Source organism: Eptesicus fuscus, chromosome 23 (genome assembly GCF_027574615.1).
Source record: "Eptesicus fuscus isolate TK198812 chromosome 23, DD_ASM_mEF_20220401, whole genome shotgun sequence".
NCBI lineage: Eukaryota > Metazoa > Chordata > Mammalia > Chiroptera > Vespertilionidae > Eptesicus > Eptesicus fuscus.
In genome coordinates, this window is record NC_072495.1 from 5,943,518 (window position 1) to 5,959,773 (window position 16,256).

The 16,256-nt window shown below is 54.1% G+C and overlaps 1 protein-coding gene and 1 long non-coding RNA gene across 3 annotated transcripts in view; one reads left to right on the forward strand and one right to left on the reverse strand.

The window, feature by feature from the left end:
- Nucleotides 1-7,671, forward strand: part of NOS1 (nitric oxide synthase 1) — an 84,710-nt gene extending 77,039 nt beyond the window's left edge. For both annotated transcript variants that reach the window (XM_054712751.1, XM_008142755.2), the window contains 5 exons: nucleotides 1,539-1,660; nucleotides 2,640-2,788; nucleotides 3,819-4,013; nucleotides 4,574-4,692; nucleotides 5,626-7,671. In XM_054712751.1, the coding sequence (XP_054568726.1) occupies nucleotides 1,539-1,660; nucleotides 2,640-2,788; nucleotides 3,819-4,013; nucleotides 4,574-4,692; nucleotides 5,626-5,641 (601 nt within the window). In that variant the 3' untranslated portion in view covers nucleotides 5,642-7,671. The remainder of the gene's footprint in view (nucleotides 1-1,538; nucleotides 1,661-2,639; nucleotides 2,789-3,818; nucleotides 4,014-4,573; nucleotides 4,693-5,625) is intronic.
- A 4,235-nt stretch (nucleotides 7,672-11,906) lies between these two features.
- Nucleotides 11,907-12,683, reverse strand: LOC114231931 (uncharacterized). Its single transcript, XR_003617967.2, has 2 exons — nucleotides 12,614-12,683; nucleotides 11,907-12,314 (listed from the first exon to the last, which is right to left on the reverse strand). It is a non-coding gene; the product is annotated as an uncharacterized LOC114231931 (long non-coding RNA).
- Between the last annotated feature and the right edge of the window lie 3,573 nt (nucleotides 12,684-16,256).

Consider the following 16,256-nt stretch of genomic DNA (forward strand, 5'->3'; position numbering starts at 1 on the left):
CAGTCAGTCAACCAAAGAAAAAATATTACTTTTAAAAAATTTACAAAGGACATGCCTGAGCTTAGGCCCATTGTAAGTGTCTGCTTTGTCAATCAATAACTTCTCTGCCTGAACAGTGACCTTGGCCCGCCACTTTGCTCAGCTGTTCATGGGATGTCCACATACCGTCAGGGTGCTTCAGAAATAGAGCCCTAGCCCTGGCCGGTTTGTTCAGTGGATAGAGCAGGCGTCAAACTACGGCCCGCGGGCCACATGCGGGTGTTACTGCCATTTTGTTTTTTTACTTCAAAATAAGGTATGTGCAGTGTACATAAGAATTTGTTCATGCTTTTTTTTTAAACTATAGTCCGGCCCTCCAACGGTCTGAGGGACAGTGAACTGGCCCCCTGTTTACAAAGTTTGAGGACCCCTGGGATAGAGCGTCGGCCTGCGGACTTGATTCCAGTCAAGGGCACGTACCTCGGTTACAGATTCCATCCCTGGCCCTGGTTGGGGCCTATGCAGGAGCCAACAATCACTGTGTTTCTGTCTCTTCCCCCACCCCCTCACCCCCCACTCCAGCCCGCTTCTTTACACTCCCTCTAAAAATCAATGGAAAAACATCCTCAGGCGAGGCTTATGAGAGAGAGAGAGAGAGAGAGAGAGAGAGAGAGAGAGAGAGAGAGAGAGAGAATCCTAGCCCAGACTGACTCCTCAGAAACCTTCACCCCTTTTAACACCCTCCGGTGGTTCTTTAGTCCCCTGGAGTCGGTGGTAATAGGAGCTCTCATGAGTGGTTAAATCAGTGGTTCTCAACGGGGGGTTGGGGGAGGTAATGTTTTTATATGTGGCGATTCTGGAGATGTCTTTGGTTGTCACTGCTGGAGGGTGTTCCTGGAATTTAGTGGGTGGCAGCCAGGGGAGCTGCTCAGTAGCCTACCATGTACAGGATGGTCCCCACAACAGAGAAATATGCAACCCCAAATGTCAGTAGAGCTAAGGTAGGAAACCCTAAGTCAGGTCACCCCCACTCCCTTTGTGGTTAGCTCAGCAACGGGGATCATTAGGAAATGGAGGGATAGGCAGACTCTGGGGATTCCCCAAATCTGTGGGACCTCCACCCTGACTAGGGGCACTTGGCCAGGCTGAAGAGCTGCAGATCCCACTGTATTCTACCCAAGATGGCCCCTGGCCTCCCTAAGACCCAACTATTCTTTGTTATTGTTAATCCTCGCCCAGGGATGTTTTTTCCATTGAATTTTAAGAGAGTGAAAGGGAGAGGGGAGAGACACACACACACACACACACGCACACACACGCACACACGCGCACACACACACACACACACACACACACACACTGATTGGTTGCCTCCCACACACACCACAACCCGGGTCGGGGATCAACCTGCAACCCAGGTACTTGACCAAGACTTGAACCCATGATCCTTCGGTGCGTGTGCCGGTGCTCTAGCCACTGAGCACACTGGCCAGGGTGACCCAGCTATTCTTAGTCACAGTTGACCCAGCAAGCCTTCTGACCTTCTCTTCCTTGTCCAGAGCACCCGGCTTCCACCTGCCCAAAAACCCCCAAGTGCCCTGCATCCTGATTGGCCCGGGCACCGGCATCGCCCCTTTCCGAAGCTTCTGGCAGCAGCGGCAATTTGATATCCAACACAAAGGTGGGTCCTGACCCAGTAGCCACAGGGTGTCCACCCCCTGGCCCTGGGACGGCCACCAGCGTCTCAGGAGAGGCGTGACTGTTACCTTTCCAGAGCCTTGCCACCCGGGGAGGGCTGGGGAGCCTCGCTCCGACCTGACCCCTGGTGCCATTCATAGGACCTGTCCGAACAAATCTTCCCTCAGCTTATGCTTGGTCCTGAAATCCCACATTTCTTGGACAGTTAAGATTGGACCCCTCCTTACAATTCAGGCAGCCCTGGAAGGGTCAACATGAAGCCTTCTCAATTGGGGGTGTTTATGGGATTCTCTCAGAGACTCGTATTCAAGGGCAGGCTTTGCTGTGTGGGGTACACACAGATCAGCTTTGGGAGGAGAGAGCCACAGTGTTGGCATTATACAGGGATTTATTGAGCATCTAATAAATGCCAAACACTGTTGTAGGTGCTGGAGGCATACCAATGAACAAGACAGAAACAACTTAGAAAAAACACCTGCCCCTGTGGAACTGTCACTCACGTAGACTAGCTAACATTTGTACCAGGCACCGTTCTGATGTTTGACATTCAGGTCTAACAATAACCCTATCAGGTAGTTGCTGTTATTATTCCTGTTTTGTACCTGGGGGAAATGGAGACAGAGAAAGTTAAGCAAGTTGCTTGTTGTCAGACAGAGCTGGGATTGGAACCCAGGCTGTGTAGCTCCAAAGTCTGGGGTCTGAGCCCCTCCCACGGGCTCAGGAGGGAAGATTGAGACCCAGAGAAGGGAGGTTTGCCAAAGTCTGAGTACACTTCGCCTGCCTCCGTGTGTGTGTGTGTGTGTGTGTGTGTGTGTGTGTGTGTGTGTGTCCTGCCCCTGTGTTCATGTCCCTCTAGCTACATGGCACCCGCTGGGGTTCCCAGTACCCACCCCCAGCATCACCAGCCACCCCCCAAATCGGGCATCAGGGCTGTGGGTGACATAAGGTCTTCTGGTCCCCAGGAATGAGTCCCTGCCCCATGATCCTGGTCTTCGGGTGCCGGCAGTCCAAGGTGGACCACATCTACAGGGAGGAGACCATGCAGGCCCAGAGCTTGGGGGTCTTCAGAGAACTGTACACGGCCTACTCCCGGGAGCCAGACAAACCAAAGGTAACCCTGCTCTGTCACGGCCCCCACCCCAGCCAGGAAAAACCGTTTCGATGTGAATTTTTAAAAAATATTTAATGGCCCATAAGAGACCCTACCAGTCCAAATGGAAAGGGCCACAGCCTGGAGCATGCTCCTGCAGGCCTGGGGCAGGCCTGGGGCGGAGGGGTCCCAGGAAGGAGGCCAAGACAGCTGGGATGAGGGGGAAACTCAGAGGATCTGGGCTGTGGCCATTTGACAGCTGCTGTAGAAGTACATCAACATCAGGACAGCCAAGCCAGGGTGAACAGCTGAATGTCAACTTCGCCCGAGGGGAGTTTCCTGGGCCAGAGGCATCGGAACAAGCTAGACAAACTCCCTGGAGGCTGTAGCAAACCCCCAGGTGCCCCCCTCACATTCCCTTAGCCCACTTCTTGCTCCAGCTACAGCAGCTGGCTTTGCACAGGTGGCCTGGCAGCCCTCACCTATCCCCACCTCTTGCTGTCTGCCTGGGGCTGCTCTTCACGTCAGCATAGGACACCTGTAAGAACCCCACTCCTGCCAGGCCAGCGTGGCTCAGTGGGTGAGGTCACAGTTCGATTCCAGTCAGGGCACCTGCCCGGGTTGTGGGCTCGATCCCCAGTAGGGGGCGTGCAGGAGGCAGCCAGCTGATCAGTGATTCTCTTTCATCATTAATGTTTCTATCTCTCACTCCCTCTTCCTTCCTCTCTGAAATCAATTATACACACACACACACAAAAAAAAAAAAAAAACCTGCTCCGGCAAGTATATGGCATCCAAACCTTGCGGGGGACCCCTGATGGTTGGAGAGAGGAGCAGATAGACAATGCTCCCCTTTAATGCCCCTCCAGGAGAAGTTCTGGGGGCCTCAGCAGAGCAAAGTCCAAAGTGGGGAGCCGCTCCTTCCCACAGCCTCGGGTTGGTTTTCCTCCTCCCAACTTCACTCTCCCGAGACCCCAGAGATCACCCCCAGCCCACAAGCCCCCACGTTGGCTCTGCTTCCTGGGGCTCACGCAGCCCCTGCTCCCCACAGAAGTACGTGCAGGACATCCTGCAAGAGAAGCTGGCGGAACCCGTGTACCAAGCCCTGCAGGAGCAAGGGGGCCACATTTATGTGTGCGGGGACGTCACCATGGCCGCCGATGTCCTCAAGGCCATCCAGCGCATCGTGGCGCAGCAGGGGAAGCTCTCAGTGGAGGACGCTGGCGTGTTCATCAGCCGGCTAAGGGTGAGTGGCGCTGGCCTCTCGCGTCCCTTTCCCGGCATCCGGGGTCTTGTCTCCTCTTCCTCACCCCACCTGTCTCGATGCCTGGGGAGCCATAACGACATCCCTGCTCCCACTTTGCCATCTCTGGCTCAGGTAGAGGATGGAAGTGTCCCAAACCCGCTGAGGAGGAAGGAGGCCGGGCGTGCAGGGGAGCAGGTTGAATATGGCTGGGGCTGTGGTGTGTGACGGCAGAGCGGGCAGATCACTGGGAGAGGGCAGGGGGGTGCCGAGGCTCCCGTTTGACCTCCCCTCCTGTCCTCAGAATCGACAGAGCAGCAGCTTGTTCCTGGACGGAGCCAGGGTGCTCGTCGTCTGGGCTGGAGAGACCCCGTGCCCCGGAGGGCAGCGGGTCCTGCTCCAGCAGAGTCTTGGAGGCCAAGGGCACTCCCGGGGATGCTGGAGCGCCTTGTTTCTTTTGGGCCCGTTTTCTTTCGGGAGAGTTCATCCTGGGTGTCAGCGTGCCTGCCCTCTCTGTGCCCTGGGCTGGCCTCTGAGGGCTGTTTCCTGTTCCCGTCCCCTAGGATGACAACCGCTACCATGAGGATATCTTTGGGGTCACCCTGCGAACGTATGAAGTGACCAACCGCCTTAGATCTGAATCCATTGCCTTCATTGAGGAGAGAAAAAAGGACACCGACGAGTAAGCTGGCTCCGTCCCGGGGAAGGGGTGGCCGAGCCCTCTCTTCTGGGTCCCGATGGGCCGGGACGTCTGACCTCATTAACGGGGCTTTCCCTCCGAGGGGTCCCTGGGACGCAGCAGCAGCGCCTGGGAGCATGTTAGAAGTGCATCTTCCAGGCCCAGGCCTGCAGAACCTACACCTCTGGGTGCAGTGGTTCCTCTGGGAGACTCTGTGCCCTCAAGTGTAGGAACCCCAGCTTCTGCCCAGGGCGCCCCTAGTGGAATGACGGCTCAGGGCTCTGCAACGTTGTCTGGGGGTTCACACCATGTCTCTCACTCCCCAGAATTGCTGGGAACGCTCTCATTGATGCAAATTCCAATTGGCATTATTTTGACAGCTTCACTCCTCCCTTAGAAATTGCTGGAAGCAGTCTGGGGCACCACAAGGCTGGGATTGAGTCTCACTATTTTAGGCTGACCGCAGTGCCATGACACACCAGCCTTGAGTGTAACCTCACACCCCCTTTCCCTGCCCCGGGACGCCTCGCCCCCCCTGCCCTGGGCCCTTTCACTTAGGTGGCAATGGAGCCGTCTCGTTAAGAGTAGCAGAGGGCACACGCTCCGTCTCTCACATACCCTCACGGTCTTCCCCTGACCACCGGCCGTCTCAAAAACATACTCGTGTGTCCAGGAGGCTCACGTTATTGCTGTGACCATCGCAACGCCTCTGGCTGTCACTGAGCCGCTTTAAATGTCCCTCTTCCTGGCCGGTGTGTTGGGAGCCAGCGTTCACTCATTCCTTCGGTCATTCCTTGCAGGTCCCAGCTGGGTGCCAGGGTAGGCAGTGAGAGCAAGGAAGGCCCGTGCAGAGTGTAGGTGGCTGTCCCCGTATCTTTAAGGACACCGCAGCCTGGCCCTGCGGCGCTAACCCCCTCCTCACTTCTTCTCCCACAGGGTTTTTAGCTCCTAACCGGATGCTCTTCCCCGACGGACAGCAGGGGGTCCGCCCCATGCGCTCCAGCAGGGGTGGCGGCAGGTTCCATAAGCGTGGACACCGCTGAATCCTTCCCATGGGACCCTCGTGGCCCCGTTCTGCCTCGTCCTGTCGCCGCCTGTCCTGGCTTTCCTCTCCTGGGTTCTCACCGCTCCGTGTGTCCTTGGGTTTCCTCCTGAGTTTTCCTGCTGCAATGCAATGCCTTTGCACTCCTCAGCGGCTCTCACAGCGCTGCCCCGCCCTCCTCCTGACAAGGACAAATCCGCGGCCAGTGGAGGCCCTGGGACGTGCGGCGCTCACAGCGGGGCTTGTTTTCGGGGTTCCCCAGGAGAGGCGCAGGGATCACACAAACGAGTCTTCTGAGCCAGTCTAGCAGCCGCTGAAGTCCCACTTTACCTTTTATAGGATAACGTCTGGTCGTGCGTGTGTGTGCGCGCGTGTGATGGGCCTGGGTCTCGGTCAGGCCTCTTGCCCATGTGAGCATGTTGCCTGCAGACCCCGGGGGCCAAGAACCCCGGCCCAGCCTGCGTTGGCTGCTCACACATCCTTAACTGAGGGACTGCGCCTGGGTCCCTGTAACACTTGGAAGCACCCTAATGGTCCTGGAAATAAAGGGTCCGGGCATGGAGAGGGCATGTGAGGATTTAGGGGGAAATCTCCAAGGAAAGGGGGAATCTGAGAACTAGATGCATTTAGATTCTTGCACCACCAGAGAACCCTGGCTGGGAAACTCACCCCCAGCCCACCCACCCCAAACCCTCCCAGAGCAGCCCCACCCACGAGGCCAGAAGTAACGCTGTCCAAGGGAACGGGCTGGACATGGAATCTTGTCATCTTTGCCACCCGCTGGCTCTGGACAAGTCTCTGGTCCCAGGTTCCCCTCGTTGTAATGCTATAAAGCTAAGAAGTATGAACGGATCCAACTTTAACGTTGTGAAGACTGGAAACAACATTAAGGAAGTGTCATCGTTTTGTTTTTATTCCCCCAAATAGGGCTTGCTGCTTCACCCTCAGCGGTCAAATCCCGGAAGCCAGTTAGGGTTGATCAGGTTGGGCAGCGGCGCCACGTGGCTTCCTCTGCGGGCCCACAGCCCAGGGTGGGAAGGGCCTGGCCTCTGTGCTGTAGGCCTTCTACAAGGCATCCCCCACATGTTTAACCTGCTAAAATAACGGTGACAAATAAATTGTCCTCGACAGATTTCTTTTTAAATGGGCAGCAGAGTCGTTAGCAGGAATCAGAGCTGGTACAAGTTCTCCCTGGCAGGCAAGCCGCTGCGTTTACCCTCTCAGAGTCAATGGTATGGGAGTGCTACCAACCAATGCAGGCAGCGCCCACCAGAGAGCCAAAAAGTCCCAGTGCCCACCCCAGGGGACTGGCTCCGGGGTCTGCTCTGGGCCCCCGGGGTTGGGAGGGAAGCATTGGGCCAGGCCCATCCTTCTGTTTGGTTTTGTCACAGAAAGACAGTGTCTCCTGCACAGTGGGCATTTCTTTCTCGATGCTCCGTGTGTGGGTGTTTTTTTTTTGGGGGGGGGGGAGAGGGTACCAAAGAGAAGGTGCCCTGGCCTCTTGGGAAAGGCCTTAGAATGGGGGTGCCAAAGAGGTGTTGGGGAGGACAACCTCCAAGACTCGAAGTCAAAGGGCAAATTATATCTCGTCTTCGTCCGCCCTCCCTGGGAGCTCCCACTGGTGCCCCGTCCCCTGGGACAGAGTTGGGACCTCCCCGCCTTCCCTGAGTCCTGTTTTCTCCTGCTCAGACTTCCAAGGGCATCGAGACCAAACGCTCAGCATGCTCCCCGACCCTTTCTAACCTGGAGGGAAGCCCCTCGTAAACCCCGTCTCTCCTGCAAACGCGATCTGTCTCCTAGCAGCTTCCCAACCCCTTGAGCTTTTTGGAGATACCGCCTACAGTGTCACTAGCTCCCGGGGAACGTGTCCAGCCTCCATCAAATCAAGCTTTCTGCACGAATGCTTTTCCACCGCCCAATAAATACTTGTGAGCACTCTGCCAGGCGCCTCCTCTCTATCCGCGTCCTTGGAGAAGCAGGCAGACGGAGGGAAACATCCTCTTGTTTTATCAGGGAGTCCAAAGAAATGATTAAATGACCAGGATTCATCTTTCTTCCCAGAAGGATTTTTTTTTTTTCAAGTAAACGCCTTTCCGCTGCAACACAGCTGCTTCACAGCTCCTGGCTCGCAGACAGGGGACTAGACTGATCTGTTTCTCTCCTTTGTCAGAATCCCTGACACCAAAAGCCTGGCTGTAATGAGCCTCTCAAGAGATGGAGAGTGGAGTCCTAGAGGGTTTAGCTCTGATCCAGGTGTGTAAATGCTGCCCTCTTGTGGCGGGTTTTAGCTCAGTCCCAGTAACCAAAAATTTGGTTTAGCAAGAGGTGAGCAAAAGTAGGGTTGGCTGGGCATTTGGGGGTCACCCAGTTTACAGACCTTTGATTTCCCTCTCCCCATTGAGTTGGCCTGCAGTAACTCCAACCCCATTTAAACAAAACTCTAGACAGAAGTGAGTTCGGCAGGAGGAATGGGTCATCCCCTGAACAGCCACGCTCTCCTGTCATCACTAAGAACCTAATTCCCGCACCTTGGTTTCTGTGGAGTGAGACCCCAGGTAGCTTTCCTTTGGGGCAGAAGGCTTCAGACCCACCCACATGGAGTTTTGGGAGCTGGCCTGAGTTCATGCGGCCAGGTAGAGCCTGCCCTCTTGTTTTTAGCTGGCCATGTTTACTTGTAGATTTCATCTCCACCGCCTGTGTCTCCACGGTCGGCTGTGGGCTGGCGGATTACTCACCTTTCTGAGTCTGCATAGTCACCTGTAGGACAAGGTGGATTACATGAGATACTGCCCCTAAGGTGCCCAGTTACAGTCCCTGACCCACTGTAAGAGATCACGTTTAATTTTTTTCGCTTAATCTATAACGCTTGCTTCTCCAGAATGCAGAAGGCATGGTACGGTGTACAGAGCAGAACACAGTTCCCCTTTTATAGATGGGTAGAATCAGTATGCAGAGACACGATTCTTAGAATCAACATGAATAAATGTCTGGGGTTTGAGAAGTGGGTGGACTCCACCAGCAAGTTTGGGAGACACGTGTGCCACAAAGTAGGAAGGGTGAAAGCAAAGACAAGGACGGGGGTGGGGCATGTAGGGTAAGTGGGGGATGGTGTCAGAGGTACCCAGCTTTGGAAGGCTGAGGAGGGTCGGAATGGCAAGAGAGACGCTGGGAAGATGGGCAGGGACCAGGCAGTGGGGAGGGGTGAGTGGCATGTAAGGAATTTTTACTTTACTAGTATTTGGTAGGCAATGGGAGTCCTTAAGAATGTTTGTAAAGGGGAAGAATAAGGTGGTGACTGGAGTTAAGCCTGGAAAAGAATGTTCTGGCTGCAGCGCAGAGCACGGAGGGCCGGCCTGTTGACCTCTGGGCAGGTGATTGCAGGAACGAAGGCTGGAATGAGGAGAGAAACAGATTCTGTGATACAAGAGGCTGCAGGAGTTGAGTCAACAGGACCTGGATGCCCTTCGTCCTGAAAGATGACAACAAACAGGAACGCCGAGATTCTGGCCTCGGCTGAGACGGGGCTCGGGAGGTGAAACAGGCCCCGGAGAAAGACGAGTTTGCGATGCGGACGTGATAGCCAGCTTCTCCCCGAGTCCACAGGGTCGATCCTCCCCAGGGTCAGCCGGGCTCGGCCGCACAGAGAGAACTGCCCCCTGGCCAGGAGACCTGGGCCTCAGAACAGAGGGCTTTCCTGCCAGCCACCTGCTGGGGGCTCCAAAAAGAGGTCAGGTTTGCCCTAAGTCCAAAACGTGTGAGATTTTCTGCCCGAGATCATGGGGCACACGGGTCCTGCCAGAACGGGCAAGCCAGATGTCTGGCCCCTTCGCCCTGCAGCACCGCCGTTAGGAAACCCACGGCCGTAAGGGTTTGTTTTCAGCCGGTCGTGTTTATTTGTATATTTCCACCCCCACTGCCTCTATCTCCAGCATGTCACCGTGCCGCCTTGTCCACAAAGCCTTCTGTCTGAATCCGCCAGCTAATGAGACGCCTGCAGGGGACCAGAAGAGAGAAACACTAACCTGAGCGCCCCATCCGACCTGTTCGTACGCCCTGCCTTCTCCCCGACCCTTGCCATGCCTCCTACATCCAAACGCCCTGTTTGGCTCAAGAATAACAGGCCAGCAGCGGGGATGGAGGAAACGGAGATCTGACAGTCTGAGGGAGGGGCCCTGCCTCCCAAGGACTCAACTCAGATGGTTCCTATGAACTTGGCAGCTGACCCCTGCCCGGCTCTCCAGTCCCTGCTGGTGGCAACGAGGCCCAGGAAAAGCTGCCTCTCCCCACACACTGTTGCGTCGCAGGTGTGAGGACCTAGTGAACGCTCCTGCCTGGGAGGCAATCTGCCCTGGTGTCCTCTGGGCGGAGCACGGGCCGGGGAGGGGTCAGGAGCACGTGTGCGTCCGTGTGCTCTGTTTTGTCCTAGAATCGCTGGCGGCTCTGAATGAGGAGGCCGTGCCTGTCTGGTCCAGGACAGAGCCCACTCTCAACCAGGCGGCCCCTTCAGGCAGCAGCAAATCTGCCTTAAGGTGCTGCCCTGGAGTTTTCTAGAAAAAGACCCCAGGACATCAGAGTGCCCAGATGGGGCTCCCGGGCTCTGGGAGACGCGGGCTGTCAGCCTCGGCACTGTGGGCATTTGGGGCTGGAGGGTTCTTTGTGGGGGGCTGTCCTGGGCATCGGAGGATGTTGAGCCAGCAGTAGCCCCCTAACCGTGACGACCGCGTAGGTCTTCGGACATTACCAGATGTCCTCAGCCCCGTGGTTTTGTTCCTGTTGCCTGCTGCCCACTGAGACTGGAAGGATGTGGAGGGGGAATAAAAAGATACGGTTTCACAGACTCCCTCCCACGTCAGAAGGAAGACGGTTCCGTTCCATAACAGGCTGTGACCCTCAGAGGCCCAGTGCCCTCCGTGCCCGGCCTCCTGCCTTCACCCTGTTCTCCAGGTCGTTGTGTTGTCCTTGTGATTGTAAGACCCACTCGGTTCGGCAGGGATTTCCCGGAAAGCTGAGCGAGAGCGCACGGTCGGTCGGTTGGTCTGTCCCTGTGGGATTCCATTCCGGGGCTGGGGACTGGGCCGGTGGGCAGAGCGGTGTCTCATCTGACCACACACGCCATCCGGAACGCGGACTTCCCCCTACCTCTGAGCTCTCGACGCTGCTATCTCCGCCAAGTGTCCCGTGCGCTCCGGCGCCTTCCTCAAAGGACCGACGCCCGCCTCACGCTCTTTGCAAGGTTGTCCAGGCTGTGTTCACCGCATGCTCTTCCTCTGTATAGTTCTCATCTAATTGGATGGAATTCAAGCAAAAACTACTTATGCCTGTTTGCATTATGGCTAAAACATTAAACAGTGGACTTGACTCGGCTGACTGCTGTCTTTGGTTTGGTTTGCTTGGAATTTCTCATGCCTTCGCCCACTGTCACAGAGCAGGGGTCCCCAGGAAGCCGACCCTGAGACAGAAGTGTCAGGAGGCTGATTGGGGAACCGTCTTGAGGACGGGAAAAGAGGGGCGTGGAGGGGGCAACACAGACCGATAAGTTAGAGGAAAAGCATGAGGTGAGGATTGCCTCAACCAAAACTGCCAGCCCTGCAGGGAATCCTGAAGGTGACCTTCAGGGTCAGATGCGGGTCAGAGATGGAGCAGAGGCAGCGCCTGGCCCCTACAGACGTGCTTAGTTGATTAAAATGATGGCTGACCGTTATTAAGTACAACTCTTCACCAGAACACTCAGACATGTTGTCATTGCTCTCCCCAGTTTAAAACTTGGGAAACTGGGGCAGAAGGGGGTCGGCCAGTTTGAGCAAGGTCGGCATAGCTAGTAAATGTCACAGGCAGAGTTAGAACCCAGACTGTTCCATGCTAGAATCTGCATTCTTCACCACCCAGTGCTGCTGCTAAGAGACCCAGACTGCCCAGGTGCAAATCCCAGCTCCTCCGCTTCCTAGCTGTGTGACTTTGGATAAGTAAACAACCTCTCTGTACCTTCATTTCTTTACTGTAAAATAAAGATGATTGTTTCAAATTCACTGCATTGAGATAAGATTAAATGCCGTAAGATATGCAACACAACATGGAACGGAATGGAACGGAACGGAACAGCCATATGTTACAGAACAAAAAGAGTTCATCCATTGGGGCTAGCAGAGCCAAACACTAAACGCGGAGAACTGCGGTCCAGAAAGATTGGCTATTTTATTACGAATGGGAAGCGAATACTCAAGAGCCTGAACTCCATGGCGCGGAGGCCACATACAGGCTGTTCAGGGCAAAACCTCAAGACACCGTGGGTGAGGGGGTGAGGGTCGTGCTGGGAGCTGATTGGTCGGAGGTTGAGAGGGTAGTAAATCATTTCTTCAGTCCGGAGCACGGCTCTGAGGTCTGCTCTGGCGTCCCTCTGTCTGGTTTCCTCGGAAAGTAGCCGGGGGTTGTTCCACCTTGATGCTCAGGAACTGAAAGATACCTTAGGTCAAGATGTTATCTTGAGCCTGCCAGAGGCTCGGACCGTGTGATCTTCAGTCAGGGCCGGGCTCTGGTCTGCTGCTGCCTCGGGGGCTGCTGGTTATCCAGGGGAAAGGCTAGGTCTCTGATGGAGAGAGAGAGAGAGGATATGTAGAGCTAGGATTTAAAGCTAGGTTTAATCCAAGTCTTAGGGAGCCTTGGTTTCATACACACAAGTAAATAAGATCCCTGTTCTGGTTCCTCCCAACGTCATCAGCCCTTTTCTCTTATCGAAGCCCACGATGCCCCATCTTGACGTCATTTGCCATTTGATACTTAGGCGCTGGGTTTCTCGGGCCTCCTCGGCCCACCTGCCCTCATAGGAGCCACCTGGCCTACCCACGCATTAGCCTTCACTGGGAATAAGGTCTCACACCTGCTTACATTTTTAACCATCTCCCCTGTGGGATTCATCCGCAGGCTCAGCTTCAGAGGTGGCTGGGGACAATTTAACATTTATATGCATCCTGACTGGGGTGGCGTCTGTTGCCTGGCAACCATGTGAAAATCCAAGTTTACACCAAAACAGAACCTTCCCAACCTCAAACCCAGAAGAGAAGGGGTGGGAAACAAGGCGGGGGTTGGGGGGTAAACAAAGGATTTTTGAATTTAATTTATTGGGGTGACTGGTAGATTTCTATGACACGTGATCTGTATATGGCATTGTGTCCCCACCACCCAAAGTCAAATCATCTTCCATCACCATATATTCGGGTTCCCTGTTCTGCCCTCCTTCCTTCTGTGACCACCACACGGTTGCCCGTGTCTGTGCGTGTCAGTTTTATACACCACACGAATGGAATTACATGGTTCTCAGCTTTTGCTGTCTGACTTATTTCACTTAGCGTCATATTCTCAAGGTCCAGACAACCAGAGTCCTTCCATAGATGACTGGACAAAGGAGACGTGATACACATGGAATACTGCTCAGCCATAGGAGGAAACGCTGCCACTGTGACAGCATGGAGGGACAGAGGATCAATATAGAATATATTCAACGTCACAGTCAGTTAAGTAGTAAAAACGGACCTTTTTTTTTTCTTTGTGCCCTTGGCAAAATCAGGGGAAGTGTTTACAGTCAGGTGGATGGTACAGACAGAGCCTAACCCACATCCCCAAAAGGAAATGACTTTGACAAGGGCCTCTGGAGGAAAATAAGGCTGTTAATCAAATAACAGAAGATCAAAGCCAGAGGGATTAATAAGGTGATTTTTTAAAATATATTTTATTGATTTTTTTACAGAGAGGAAGGGAGAGGGATAGAGAGTTAGAAACATCGATGGGAGAGAAACATCGATCAGCTGCCTCCTGCACACCCCCCACTGAGGATGTGCCCGCAACCAAGGTACATGCCCTTGACCGGAACCGAACCCGGGACCCTTCAGTCCACAGGCCGACTCTCTTTCCACTGAGCCAAACCGGTTTCGGCAAGGTGATTTTTTAAAAAATCTTAAATCTTTACACTGGACCTGGGGGCCGGGGAGGGACGGGGCGGGTGGTTTCCCGGCTTCTCTGTAGCTCTTTTCTCCGCTAGAACTCAGGTGAGTGTGGAGGCTGATATCTGAAGCCTGACTCAGTTGCTCCCCCATTGACTGTCTCCGAGAACTGTGAGATCTTCCAGGGTGAGGCATTCTGCTGCTCTCCACTCCGCTCCTGGTCTGGGAGGGCTGTGACGGGTAAAGAAATCAATGCAAGAAAGCCTCGGAGACATCCTGTGAACTCAAGCTGTCTCGTCTGTGGCATTAATTAAGCCTTAGGCACTGAGTAATTGAATCGGTTTTGTTAGGGCTTTAAAGAGTCGCTCATGGAAATGCAGTTATTAGCAGAAGAGCTGCCGGCAAAGTCTGCGGGGAGAGAGACACCTGCTTCTTTTCCCTCCGAGAGGCCGCCCATCGCCTTCCTTGAAAAACACGCACTGCCCTCACATTGCCCTTCCAGGAACATCTCTGTCATCTGGTCATGCCTTTGCTCAAAGGCATCCGGGGCCACCAGGTCCAGAAGAGGAGGGCCACCCCTCCCCCACCGCCCCCGCCCTGCCCCAGCCAAGATTCAGTGCCTGCTCTGGCCACCAGCAGCCTTCTCTACCTGTTTCCTTCCTCGTGTCACACAAACCATCCTTTCTCCAGATTTGCCCCAGTAGTTGGTTCTAATCACGGCTTTCATTCTCCACCTGCCTGGCCTTTGCTTCCGCCGCTCCCCCTCCCTGCAACCCACCTCCTTCCTCACCTCAGCCGAGCCCATGTCTACGGTGACATGTTGACTCAAACCCTGTCTTTTCCGGGCTCTCTCCTCCCAACTATACTTTCTGCCGGAACCAGTCACAGGGCGCCTTGGAAGTCTTGCTATGCAGCATGATGTGTGTGTGTGTCCGTGTTACCTGCCTCTCTGGGGCCACTACCTATTTGCCACAATAATGTTGAGCAGCAATGGAGAAATGTCCCTCGCTTAGGGCGTCATTGCTGTGCAAGTTGGAGTCATGCGGCTGTGAGCCAAGGAAGGCAGGCAGCCTGGAGCCTCCAGACAGAGCACAGCTCTGCCAACACCCTTATTTTAGCCACGCAAGACCCTCTTGTGACTTCTGACATCCACAGCATTGGATAATAAAGGTGTGTGATCTTAAGCCATTAGGGCGGGGTGATTCATGCAAGCAACAATAGAAAACTGAAATCTGTGTTAGCTTCTGATTGCTTTGTTCTAGGGAAGAATCCATTTCCTTCTGTTTCCCAACATCTAGAAGCTGTAAGCATGTCCTGGCTTATGGCCCAGCTCCATTCCAACCTGTTTCCAATGTCACAGCTCCCCTCTCTGACCCCTGACCTGTCTGTCCGGTGCTTGTAAGACCTCTGGTGATCACACTGAGCCCACCCAGGATTCCTAACTTAATCACATCCACCATTACTTTTGCCATGGAGGTAACCGTGATATTGTGATCTATAAGAAGGAGTATCTATTTGGTCTCCCCCCACACACACACACCCCTTCTGGTAAAGAGCTCCTAAAACCCTTGGAATTCCCTGAGTGACCAGAGCAATAAAGGTGCCTTGTTATTCTTAATGAACCCTTTCAACCACTCCTGCGTTTATTTTAATGCGTGACTTATGGAAAGCACCTGGCCATGGGGGCTGGTTGCCAGGGAACCAACCAGGTGATTAGAGGGTTGAAATCTTCAGTCCTGCCCCTTAACCTTGGGGCAGGCAGAGGGGCTGGAGGTTGAATCCCCAATGGCTGGTGATTCGTCAATCATGCCTTTATAACGAGGCCTCCATGGAAGAAGGAAGAGGGTTCAGAGAGAGTCCGGGTTGGTGATGGTGGGCAGGGACTGAGAGAGCAGAGCCCCTGGAGAGGGCGTGGAAGCTCTGGGCCCGTTCCCCAGGCCCCGCCCTGTGCACCTCTTCCGCCCGGCTCTTCCTCTTATTATAAACCCATAATCTGGTAAGTCAGATGTTTCTCTGAGTTCTGAGTTGCTCCCGCAAATAGCCGAACAGGAGGAGGAAATTGTGGGCGCCTCCAACCCATAGCTGGTCCGTCAGAAGCGCAGGGGACAACGTGGACTTGCTATTGGCTACTGAAGGGGGTGGGCAGTCCTGTAGGACTGATCCCTTAACCTCCCGGGCCTGTCTCCAGGTGATAGTGTCAGGTGGACGTGTCAGAATGGAGTTGAATTTCAGGACACCTAAGCAGTGTCAAAGAGTTGCTTGGTGGAGTCAGGAAAAAAAAACCACATAATAGTAACACCAGGCAAAAGTACATTTACATTGCTCAGTTGGTGTGGCATTGACCTATGAACCAGGAGGTCATGGTGCAATCCGGTCAGGGCACATGCCCACATTGCCAACTTAATCTCCAGTGGGGACCCATGAAGGAGGCAGCTGATCAATGATTCTCTCTCATCATTGATGTTTCCATCTCTCCCTCTCCCTTCCTCCCTCTGAAATCAATAAAACCCATTTTTTAAAAAAAATGTATTAACCTATTTTTTTATTACTGCTTAAACGGTAATACAAATAATACAACCATTAATAAATAA